General features: G+C 40.2%; 1 protein-coding gene across 2 annotated transcripts in view; it reads right to left on the reverse strand.

Moving 5' to 3' along the window:
- The window catches only part of LOC105031630 (transient receptor potential cation channel subfamily M member 4), a 166,330-nt gene that overhangs the window by 43,802 nt on the left and 109,155 nt on the right, over positions 1–13,373 (reverse strand). The window contains exons 16-19 of one of the 2 annotated variants that reach the window (XM_034295075.1): positions 11,895–12,007; positions 4,212–4,313; positions 3,858–4,134; positions 2,473–2,588 (exon numbers count right to left, since the gene is read on the reverse strand). In XM_034295075.1, coding sequence (XP_034150966.1) covers positions 2,473–2,588; positions 3,858–4,134; positions 4,212–4,313; positions 11,895–12,007 — 608 coding nt within the window. The remainder of the gene's footprint in view (positions 1–2,472; positions 2,589–3,857; positions 4,135–4,211; positions 4,314–11,894; positions 12,008–13,373) is intronic. The other variant, XM_034295076.1, reaches the window with a different exon arrangement.

The following is a 13,373-nucleotide window of genomic DNA, read 5'->3' on the forward strand; positions in this document are numbered from 1 at the left end:
GTCTACAGTAAAACATAAAGCACATTGTGGGTATAGGACAGTGACAAAACAGACAGGCTAGACAAAGAGGCAGGCAGAAAATGTACAAAGAAAAACAGTGTAAATGATAACGATTTTAAAAACTGAAATATATTCTCGAGTGCAATTTATGAACTTTCAGATTGACACAATTCATACATTTTCTAAAATACATTTTCCTCCTGATTATATATTTTTTTGCTGCAACCATGATTTCAAAAAACGTTTTATTATTATTATTCCAAAAGACAATAGAATAAAATATATGTGTTCAAATATTCAACATTAAATCAATTAGAACTGTAATACACTGCTCAAACATATTAAGGGAACACGAAGTCATCACTGTATAAAACCAAGTCAATCAAACTTCAGGGATATCAATCTGTCCAATAAGGAAGCATGAGCGATGCATTGTGAATCAATGTCACCTGTTTTGGTGCAAATGAAAGTGACAACAGGTGCACTGGAGAGGCAACAGCTAGACAACCTCCAAAAACCTTATGGTTTTGCAGGTGGTGGCCACAGATAATTGCTCTCTCCTTATCCTTCCTGACTGATTCTTCTTTAGTTTTGTGTTTTGCTAGTGCCCTACCTACAGCCCATTCAGGTTGCACAGGCAGTCCAGCTCCTCCAGGATGGCACATCCATACGTGCCATTGCATGACGGTTTGCTGTGTCTCCCAGTACAGTCTCATAACCATGGAGGAGATACTAGGAGATGGGTTGTTACATGAGGAGAGCTGGACAAGGCTGTAGAAGGGCATCAACCCAGCAGCAGGACCGGTATCTGTTCCTTTGTGCAAAGAGGAACAGGAGGAACACTGCCAGAGCCCCACAAAATGACCTCCATGGGGCTATTGGTATGCGTTGTTTCTGAACAAACTCCCAGAAACCGACTCCATGTGGGTGGCATGAGGGCCCAACCTCCTTTAGTGGGACGTGTGTTCATAGCCCAGCACTGTGCAGCTTGGCATTCCCCAGAGAACACCAGAATTGCCAGGTCCGTCATTGGCACCTCGTTCTCTTCACAGATGAGTGCAGGTTCACATGGAGCACATATGACCGAAAGAGTCTGAAGATGCCGTGGTGAACGTTATGCTGCCTGCAGCGTGACCAGTTTGGAGGTGGGTTAGTGATGGTCTAGGGCAGTGTTTTTCAACCCTGCTCCTGGAGGCCCCCTGCCCTGCATGTTTTAGATCTCTCCCTGCCCTCCCATACCAAATGTAGCTCATCAAGGACTTGATAATGAGCTGATCATTTGAATCAGGTGTGATAGAGCAGGGAGAGATCTAAAACATGCAGGGCAGGGGGCCTCCAGGAGCAGGGTTGAAAAACACTGGTCTAGGGAGGCATATCCTTGGAGGGTCGTACAGACCTCCACGTGTTAGCCAACAGTATCCTGATTGCTGTCAGCTGCATGCATTTCAATATCAAGATCTTTGAAAGTTTCTTCAAGTGCAGTCGCAAAAGAAACATCAATTGCTATGGTGAAACAGGCTCTCATAAGGACCACCACAGGAAAGGAAGACCTAAAGTTACATCTGCTTCAGAGGCTAAGTTAATTAGTTACAAGCTTCACAAATTGACAAATAACTGCACCTCAGAAATATGAGAAATAAATAACAGACTGGTGGAAATATGTAATTTGGTCTGATGAGTCCAAATTTGAGATTTTTGGTTCCAACCATCCTGTCTTTGTGAGATGCAGAGTAGTTGAATGGATGATCTCTGCATGTTCAGTTCTCACTGTAAAGTATGGAAGAGGAGGCTTGTGCTTAGTGGGAATATTATTTATTTTTCAACAGGGCAATGACAGAAAACACACCTCTAGGCTACTTGACCAATGAGGGTGATGGTTCGGCATCAGATGACCTGACCTCCACAATCACCCAATCTCAACCCAATTGAGATGGTTTGGGATGAGTTGGACCGCAAAGTGAAGGAAAAGCAACCAACAGGTGCTCAACATATATGGGAAATCCTTCAAGACTTCTGGAAAATCATTGCATGACTACCTCATGAACCTGGATGAGAAAATGTCAAGAGTGTGCTAAAGCTTTCATCAAGGCAAAGGGTGGCTACTTTGAAGAATTGTAAATGCATATTGATTTAACACTTTTTTGGTTATTATGTGATTATATAAAAGTGTTATTTCATAGATTTGAAGTATTCACGATTAGTCAAAATAAATACCCTTGAATGACTAGGTGTCCAGGACTTGACTGGTACTGTATATATGTACAGAGAAATGTTTTACAAACAAATCCGCAAGAGCTGAACAACTTTTTGTTTATTATAGGATTCCATATGTCAGATGTCTTCACGATTATCCTTTTGACTCTATGCATATACAAATATACATAAAAAATATATAGATACATAAAAGCAGAAATAAGGAAGGAACACAGACACAGACACGGGCATATACAGTATACATTTAAATACACATACCTGCAGCACATGCCCAGTGCAAAGAGTGAGAGAGCTGTGATGTCACACTTATTCCACATGTCTTGGATGTAGAGCTTCATCCTCTGGTATAAGGTGGTGCTGGCCATGAAGAATGACTGATAGACAGGAAGATCATTAATTACCAAATTTTTGCCGGACCGCGTAAGCGGAGCTGGCTAAGAAGAGCGAATGTATGTGTGTATGTATGTGTGTATGTATGTATGTGTATGTGACTGTCTGTCTGTCTGTCTGTCTGACTCCCCCTTGTTAAGTAGCGTAGTGCTTAGAGAAGCAAACTTGTCAACTGTAGGTCCCGAGTTCGTATCTCCTCGCAGGCGAAGCGAAATACGCATTGTGAATTATTCCATATTGATGAAAACTTCACTGGCTACAACCGAAACCTGAAATTGTATATGGTTATATTGCTACTGTTTCTGGCATGGAAAAGTGAATCTTCAGAATAAGCAGTTAAAATGGCCAGTGGCAAAAGCTAACAGCTCGTAGACACTATTTCTGGTGGAGGTAAACTTAATAAGAAACGTTAGTCAGTTTCACACAATGCTCAATAGTGTTTAGCGAGTGGTTAAATGCGTAATGCCGTGGCATTATGGTTAAAGGCAGAGCCTCTCACGTGGAAGGCTCAAGTGCAAATCTATTGTGAACAACGACATTTATTTATTTTATTTCCACAAATCTTTCGTCGTTTCACTTGATGAAAAAGTTAGTTATCGTGACCTTTCTTGACATTTATTGAATCAATGTAATTCTAGAATGAAAGAAAAAAGTATGTTGTTATGCCATGAAAGAAAAAAATACGTTCTTATGCCATAAAATGAAATGGCTTTGGCAGACTCGCTAGGAACTGCATTTACTGTATAAGGTCTAGCTTATAAATGTTTTTTTGTTATTTTTTGCACATGTTTTTTTCACCGCAAATATCAGCATTGCAACAAAGCCGCAAACAGAAAATGCTGGAAGCTGGTCCAGCCCCACCCCTGCACACCGGTTTCCCCTTTGGACCATGCCAGAAGAGCCATTTAAGGGATCCCAGGGAGCTGCTCGGTGCAGAGGCCAGAACCAAAGATGATGATCAAGGACAAAGCCGTAAGATGTAGTTGGAGGAAGACAGCCAGGAGATGCCGGGAACAGCCATCAGAGCTACAACCACAGGCACCTATCCCGAGGCTGCCCCAGAGATAGCGCTGCCTCACTGAACACAAGTTTGACCTTTGCTTTTCCTTACTCCCTCTCCCCCCTTTTCCTTCAGTTTTGGTTAATAAAACGCCCTCCAGGGCCCTGAACACACCCTCTGTGTATGTTCCCTGTGTCTCTCCCTGTTCCAATGTACATGCAAGTTTGTGCATTAACATGCAAATGGCTCCTACCTGTCGAACCTCCTCACAGACCAGGGTGAAGACCCAGAAGTAGAGAATACACTCTAAGGTGCATGGGCCATTGGGCGGAGGTTTGAAGTCCAACAACAGGATGTAAGCAAACAAGCCAAGGAACACAAAGTACATCAGCACATTGCCTAGGAAAGAGGTGACGGGCGCAAACCAGAACTCCTTCCAACGCATAACTATGTAGGGCTTCTTAGATTTGGAAGAGGGGACTTTTTTCAGATTTTCTTTTAAAGCAACGTGTTCCTCATTTTCCTCTTCCCTGGAAAGTCCAGAATGGGAATAATTACTTATTGTGTGTGTATATGCATGCATGACTATGCGTATGACTAAATGTACCTATGATTGATGTCAGAGGGGGAGAATATAGTGGCATCTCCATCCAGACTTTCAGTGTCTCGATCGTGAGGTAACTGCGACTTGCCCTCTTCCACAAGTTCCCTGGGAGGGAGAGAAAGATGTAGATAATAATGATTCAATGAGTAAGACTGGTCTTACAGCAAGCTTCTTTAACTACACACAGTAAGCGTAATATAATCACGACTGGTTAGGTTACTTTTTAAATGTAATCCGCTGCAGTTACAAGTTACCTACCTGTCCACATTTGTAATCAGTAACGTAACTTTTTGATTACTCAAACTCAGTAACGTAATTAGATTACTTTCATATTAAGAGGCATTAGAAGACAAATAGGAAGCGCCTATAACCAATTAAACACCTTTTGTGGGATCAGTCAATGTTAGAGTTTACATAGCTGGCCAAAAACTGAATTTACATTTTACGTTATGGGTTATGTACAGGGCCTTTTGAAAGGGTTTCTAAACCATTGCTTTCTAATTCAATATGATTGGGCAACATCTCTACATTACACTCTATAGGTCTGTCAGATATTCAGTTATTCCAATTAATCCAATAACCCTTCATCTTCCAGAATCTGACTTTTTATCTGAACATAACCCAAAATCTAAGGGTGTGTTAGCCTATTCTGTTATGTGTTAGCCTATTCTGTGTTTTAATCATGTTTTTAATTGCTTCAAAACATTGTTGAAAAATAAACATCAATTTCTCGAAAAGGATATTCTTGTAGCCTATATGAAAATCAAGATATCCGTAGCTTTTCATGTGTACACTAAATCTTCAGTAGTCTGATGTTTTGCTCCACATTTTCAAAGTTTTGCAGAAACCCCAGGCATGCGAATGCAAATTTGTAATAGTGAACACTCGCACACAAATATGTTTTACCCACGCGAACATAACCTGCGATTATTAGGTACACCAGCAATGGATTTTCTAAACTCAAATGAAGGAAATAAACTGTGATTTTACACAGTTAGTAGGCAAGTGAGTATTCTGATCGTGTCATTATTTCTATGCACATTTTCAAACTTTCAAACTTGAATGCTCATTGGATTGAATCATTTTTGAGGGACAGCACAGCATCAGGAGACAAGTTTTGAGGGAGCGTGCAATTGGCATGCTGACTGCAGGATTGTCCACCAGAGCTGTTGCCCGTGAATTGAAAGTACATTTCTCTACCATAAGCTGTCTCCAAAGCCGTTTCAGAGAATTTGGCAGTACATCCAACCGGCCTCACAACCCAAGACCACGTGTAACCACACCAGGACAGGACCTCCACATCCAGCATCTTCACCTTCAAGATCGTCTGAGACCAGCCACCTAGACAGCTGCTGCAACAATCGGTTTGCATAACCAAAGAATTTCTGCACAAACTGTCCGAAACTGTCTCAGGGAAGCTCATCTGCATGCTCGTCGTCCTCATCGGGGTCTCAACCTGACTGCAGTTCGTCGTCGTAACCGAATTGAGTGGGCAAATGATTACATTCTATGGCATCTGGTACTTTGGAGAGGTGTTCTCTTCACGGATGAATCCCAGTTCACTGTACAGGGCAGATGGCAGTAGTGTGGGTGAGTGGTTTGCTGATGTGAATGTTGTGGATCAAGTGGCCCATGGTGGCGGTGGGGATATGGTATGGGCAGGCGTGTGTTATGGACAACTAAGACAGGTGCATTTTATTGATGGCATTTTGAATGCACAGAGATACCGTGACGAGATCCTGAGGCCCATTGTTGTGCCATTCATCCATGACCATCACTTCATGTTGCAGCATGGTAATGCACTGCCCCATGTTGCAAGGATCTGTACACAATTCCTGGAAGCTGAAAACATCCCAGTTGTTGCATGGCCAGCATACTCACCAGACATACCCACTGAGCATGTTTGGGATGCTCTGGGTCGGTGTGTACAACAACGTGTTCCAGGTCCTGCCAATATCCAGCAACTTCGCACAACCATTGAAGAGGAGTGGACCAACATTCCACAGGCCACAATCAACAACCTGATCAACGCTATGCGAAGATGATGTGTTGCACTGCGTGAGGCAAATGGTGGTCACACCAGATACTGACTGGTTTTCGGGCCCCCCCGGAACCCCCAATACAGTGAAACTGCGGATTTTAGAGTGGCCTTTTATTGTGGCCAGCCTAAGGTACACCTGTGCAATAATCATGCTGTCTAATCAGCATCTTGATATGCCACACCTGTGAGGTGGATGGATTATCTCGGCAAAGGAGAAGTGCTCACTAACACAGATTTAGACAGATTTGTGAACAATATTTGGGAGAAATAGGACTTTTGTGTACATAGAGAAAGTCGTAGATCTTTGAGTTCAGCTCATGATTAATGGGGGCAAAAACAAGTGTTGAATTTAAAATTTTGTTCAGTGTAACTTTTATACAGTAGAAAGATATTAGGAATCTTTCTACTCATTAATAACACTTTCCAACGTAAAATACAGACATTCCGAGTTTTGTTACTAATATTTCGTTGGAACTGTGACAAAAGGATTTGTATTTGTAAATCACAGTCTACGGTTGTATGTTTCACAGTGGTTACAAGCGGATATACCCATTTGGATACTGATCGGCACAGCATAGCGTTTTCTGACCAATGAACTGAGTTCATGGTGAGTCCGTCGCGTTTTCAAGTTTTAACTAATCTGAGTAGATTCTGGAACACAAGTGTTTTAACTCATAGTGATGTATTGCAGAGGAGGAAAAACAGGTTTCAGCATGGTCAGATTTTCCTACACACTCGTACCTCAGTTGTTGATACTTTACCAAACCTTTTATCCAGATAGTTCAATGTGACAATGAATTTGAAAAGTATGTGGTAAATACGTGGTAAATACATAACCATGTCAAAGGCAAAACATTAAGTAGCCATGTAAATTCCTTGCTAGTTGCTAGATTTACATTTTAGTAATTTAAAAATGTGTGCATTGTGCATCTAGCTAGTTGGAAAAATCATCTAAAAGGTTTGTTATCCCATCAAAAACTGAGGTACGATAAGCTGACCATGCTTAGCCATGTTTTCCTTCCTCTGCATCATTATGAGTTGAAACTCTAGCACTGCGTGTTCCAGAATCTACTCAGATTGGTTAAAAGGTGAAAATGTTATATTCACAATGCATTCAGTTCATTGGAAGAAAAGTCCTCATGGGTATATCCGCTTGCAAACACTAAAGAGAAGGGGCAACTGTGGACATGATGTCTGATATGGAGACTGACCCCAGTGGATTTTTGGTTTCCTTTCCTACCTGGCGCTCTGCTGATTTAGAGTACTTGATTAAATCAGCTGACGAATGAAGGCGAGCCAACCGCTGTTATGGGAAGAAGAGGCGTCGCCAAAACGACCACCACAGCCCTACCCTGGACACCTGATTTCTCAGAACATTTAAAGAGAAGCTGTGGTTTACCAGGCAACTGAGGACATGATATCTGGTGTGGATACAGAATTTTTGGTTTCCTGATCAAATTAGCCGACCAGCAAAGGTCACTTGAACTGTAATGATTTACACACACACACACACACACTCAAGTCTCAATTGCTGCTACCAGACACTCTACTTTATATAGTTTTAGTATCTTTATTAATGTGTAGTTATTTTTTTGTCCACTACTTAAACATTTTTGTTTTTAGCCTTTCTATTGGTGCATTGCTGTGAGGTTAATATTGTGTAAAGGTTTTATTCACATTGACAATTTATGTTCTATTGTTACTCCTCAAAATCTGTACATTATTCCAAACCTTTGGCCGCCAGTGTCCTCTCGAGAACTTTCTATTCTTGTATTGCTCTGTGGGAACCTGCAAGCAACCATTTCCACTTTAAATGTAACTATTATTAATTTAAGTATCTTAAGTATCTATTTTTAGTAATGTCCCCCAATATTTATTTGATTTGAATTAATATAACATATTTTCTTGTAACCCTGTGAAATTGTTTGTATGCTTTAAAGAACATTCTGTTGCTGCATCAGTGGAGGTTACATACAAGCATTTTCTTGTTGAACTTGGGAGCCCTGGGGCAACAATTACACAAATTACACAGAATCACAGAAACAGTCACAACAACAAAATTGATTTACAAAACATGTGAAATTATTACAAAGTTATTTAAAACATGCGCATTGTTCAGATTTGGATTGCTTAAGTAAATGTTTAAAATGTTCAAGTGGGATAAAAACAGAAAGCTTCAAAACCTTTTGGAGCAAATTCCAACACCAAGGAGCAACATAACTAAAAGCAGTCTTACCAAATTCAGTTGTTACACGTGGGATATTTAGAGTCAGAATGTTAATGGAGCAGAGATTGTAAATGGAATGTATCCTGGTTAACAAACTAATAAGATAGCTGGTTAAAATACCATTGATAGCTTTATAAATAAAAATGTGCCAATGGAACCATTTTACTGTTATACACTGTGGCTGAGTAAACATGGGGGGGAGGAAAAAAACGAGGGGATAAGGAGGGGTTGAAAAGGGGAGGGTTACGGGGTAAAAGTCGTAAAATATCCTAATGTCTTTACTGGTGAACACTTGTTAAAAGTCAAAGTCTGGAATCATTGCCAGTCCCAATCTGTCCTCCATTGATATATTAATTCCTCACAGCAGAGGGTGGGGTTGTGACAATGGTGACGTTTGTGTGCTGCGATATGTCCTAATGCCCAGTGGTAGGGTTTCCTTAAAACTAGGGAAGAGTAGAGGAATGTCCCATGCTGGAGCTGTTGCCAGTCAGGATTCTCACTGTTCTTGACTGTTGATCGTTCCTTTGCGGTTCCTCTTCGTGAAAAGTTGCGACATAAACAGGCTTTGAAGTGTTGAGTAATTAAAGACTGCACTTCTCACCACTGTCCTGGAATTGGCAACATTCGTAAAATGTGTCAAGACAACTAGGACTATGAAACAGGGGTATCTGGTGCAGTGACAGTTCTTACTGCTCACCAGTTGGACCTTCTGTCCAATTTTCTCAACTCTCATCCCAAGAGAAGAAGTGACACTGGAGACTGAGCCATTACAATAAATCAGTTTCATGCATCATTCCGTCTGACAGTACTGAAGATGCTACTTCAAGATAATGAAAGGCCATCAACACAGTGCATCAGAACACTCAGGAAATTCATGAGGGAGAGCCTGAACAAACGATTCTCAAAACTTGAAGCAACAAAAGAAATTGGTGCTGGGATGTCTCTTATTCACTCTGATGCTATACTAAGGCCAACAAAATTGCTGAAGGAGGATGGTCAACAGAAAGAACAGGCTGCTGTAGAAGGGACCAGTCAAGAAGAACATGCTGCTCCAGAAGGTTCCAATGAGGAAGAGCAGGCTGCTACAAAAGGAACACATGAGAAAGACAGAAAACCAAAAAAGCAATCGACAGAACACACTTCTTATCGTGGCCATATTAATGATATGTTCCAGCTCTCTTCTAGGACCCTACACAGGTGACCAGTTAGCCAAAGCCTGCCTTGATGGTGAGCTACATTTCTACCTGAAAGAGCCGGTGATTGACAGGTGAAAGGGTGATTCACTGCAATGGTGGAGACAGAATGAAGCGTGCTTCAAGTTACTTGCTTCACGCGCCAGAAAATATTTTGTGTTGGTGTTTGTGCAAGTTAAAATTTAGGCTGTAACATGTTCATTTTAACCGCAAAAGTGTATCAGCCCCAAATATGGATTATTGTTCTCCTTGATCAATAATAATCCAAACCACATATTGTATAATATTAACTAGATTGCCAATCTAGCTAATTATCTAGTTTGCTACTAAGGCTATATAAAGTCATAAACACAATGTTTTTGCTAATCCCCTTGTATACACAAGAGGACTGACCTTAGAAATAGTTCCTTCAAAGTTACTGGCCAAGGTTTCCAGATGTCTATGTGATCTGTAATTACTTGACATATGAGTATTATTGGGAGTTTTCAAGAATAATTCCAAATTGTATGATCAACGCAGCGTTTCTGTGTAGGAATAGTGTGGATGCACTGCAACAACAGGACTGTGGGATGTTGTAACAGTCATAAAAAAATATTAAGGGACCAGTAAATTGCTGCCTGGCCAGCTCATTCTAGACTATTGATTTGTCAGTTCAAAAAACAGATAATCCTTGGCCAACCTGCATTGCATTTTCTTTAACGTTCTGTTAAAATCTTTGAGAATGGGTCTTATTAAGATTTGGCCCCAATTACAGTGAGGGAATTTTTTTTTTATCCCCTGCTGATTTTGTACGTTTGTCCAATGACATAATAAATGATAAAAAAATCCAGAAAAACACGTCAAAATGTTATACATTGGTTTGCATTTTCATGAGTGAAAAAAGTATTCGACCCCTCTGCAAAACATGACTTAGTACTTGGTGGCAAAACCCTTGTTGGCAATCGTTTCTTGAAGTTGACCACCAGGTTTGCACACATCACAGGAGGGATTTTGTCCCACTCCTCTTTGCAGATCTTCTCCAAGTCATTAAGGTTTCGAGGTTGACATTTGGCAACTCGAACCTTCAGCTCCCTCCCCAGATTTTCTATGGGATTAAGGTCTGGAGAATGGTTAGACTACTCCAGGACCTTAATGCGCTTCTTCTTGAGCCACTCCTTTGTTGCCTTGGCTGTGTGTTTTGGGTCATTGTCATGCTGTAATCCCCATCCACAACCCATTTTCAATGCCCTATCTAAGGGAAGGAGGTTCTCACCCAAGATGACAGTACATGGCCTCCATTGTCCCTTTGATGCAGTAAGTTGTCCTGTCCCCTTAGCAGAAAAACACCCCCAAAGCATAATGTTTCCACCGACATTTTTGGTGGAAATTGTGTTATTGGGGTCATAGGCAGCATTCCTCCTCCTCCAAACAGTGAGTTGAGTTGATGCCAAAGAGCTCGATTTTGGTCTCTTCTTACCACAACATTTTCACCCAGATTTCATAGTGAGTTACCAATTGTTTTCTTGGTGACTATGGTCCCAGCTGCCTTGAGATCATTGACAAGATCCTCCCGTGTAGTTCTGGGCTCACTATTCTCATGATCATTGCAACTCCACAAGGTGAGATCTTGCATGGAGCCCCAGACCGAGGGAGATTGACAGTTGTTTTGTGTTTCTTCCATTTGCAAATAATCGCACCAACTGTTGTCACCTTCTCACCAAGTGGCTTGGCGATGGTCTTGTAGCCCATTCCAGTGTAGGTCAACAATCTTATCCCTGACATCCTTGGACAGCTCTTTGGTCTTGGCCATGGTGGAGAGTTTGGAATCTGATTGATTGATTGATTGCTTCTGTGTACAGGTGTCTTTTATACAGTAAACAAACAGATTAGGAGCACTCCCTTTAAGAGTGTGCGCCTAATCTCAGCTCGTTACCTGTATAAAAGACACCTGGGAGCCAGAAATCTTTCTGATTGAGAGGGGATAAAATTTCACTCATTATATTGTCAATTTTTCTGGATTTTTGTTTTTGTTATTCTGTCTCTCACTGTTCAAGTAAACCTAACATTAAAATTATAGACTGACCATTTCTTTGTCAGTGAGCAAACGTACAAAATCAGCAGGGAATCAAATATTTTTTTCCCTCACTGTGTGAGTATTATCACCCACATTATTTGTTGTTAACACAATATGCATTTTTGTAAAAGATTTTCTTGACATGCAAAAACAGACAAACTGAAAGACTTACCTAAAGCTGATAAGTTTGGTGTAAATGACAGGGGGTAAGAAGAAGGCAAGAACCAATTTCCAGACCTCTGTGTTCCTTTCCATGTCTCCCCACCAGATCTGAGACAGCAAAGACTTCCAGAGGAAGATGTATAAGCAGATTTAGTCACCAGAAATTATATTATTAGCCAAACTTTGTTTCAATACACACAAAATGGAAATATAAGTGTTTGGGCAGTGTTTCCCAGCTGTGCTGTAACTTAAACATTAGATGTTATACCAGATGAATAGTTATTGACAAATTTTTTTAAGAGCTTCTGTTGTGAATACTAATTCTACTGAATGAAATGTAACACAGTTTTCTGTTCAAATCTTATCTTAATATTAGAATTATTCCCTAATACTGATGATAGATCAGCTCCTTGATGTGGCTTGGACAGCAGGGACATCACTAGGCCTTGCTAGGGGTTTAGCTCCCATAAAATATTAACTAGCCCCCCCTAAATAAATCAATATATCAGTCAATATATTTTCACCATTATTTCATTTCATCAACTTTTCCATCACATTTATACTTCTTACAAATTGTATAGAAATGTTATAGAATCGTGTTCATTTCACAGTATGTTCGGTTGAGTTTGACGCTTTGAACGTAATTTGCTCATCTGAAGCAATTGGTCTTCTGTAAATATTAGCTTAAGTTTCTTGTGGCCAGAAGTAAATTCTCTCAAGTTCAAAATGTAATAGCACTGGAAAGCAACGGTACGTTTTGCTAATCAATATACTCAATCAGCTAGCCCACCACAATTTTTTTTAGAAATGTATGGAGGTAAAAAAAAAAAAAGAGATCTTTTAAATGTCATGGAAATTGTTTAGACAAGTTGCAGTTCATGAAATGCGACTTGCACGACAGACGACACGTCATGTAATATCAAAGTGATCAGACTTTTATCTTTATCGGAAGGCAAGAAAGCTATAGCTACAACTTTCTCGTAGACACTTCAGAGAAGACAAAGATCTGTCATTTGTAATACAAATAAAAAGCAATTATAATATAATTAAACAAAATAGTAAGGTGGCCAATAATTGTGGACGGTGGCCAATAATAGGGGGTCGTATTTTTTTTGCTACAACCCAACTACTGAATATATTTATTTCCCATTAATGACATGCTAGTTAACATTTGTATGTCACTAATAAACATTTCTGTCACACATACACATTGATGACTTGATCAAATCGTTTTACAGAATTCTATTGGAAATTCCGATAATAGGGGGTTATGTATACGAGAAGACAGTATCAAAACTGCGCGTGTTCTCACATTTATGTTCGTTTCTTAATTAATTATTATTAAAAAAAATGATGACTTCATTTCGAGATGAATGGGCTAATGACCAAATCTGTTTTGAAATGATTCAGAATGATTCAGAGAAATCGCTCTTCGAAACAGAATATGTACTAGATGTTCTTTACTATAAACTTGTCACGATATCATTAA

Source organism: Esox lucius, chromosome 11 (assembly GCF_011004845.1).
Source record: "Esox lucius isolate fEsoLuc1 chromosome 11, fEsoLuc1.pri, whole genome shotgun sequence".
In the NCBI taxonomy this organism is placed as follows: domain Eukaryota; kingdom Metazoa; phylum Chordata; class Actinopteri; order Esociformes; family Esocidae; genus Esox; species Esox lucius.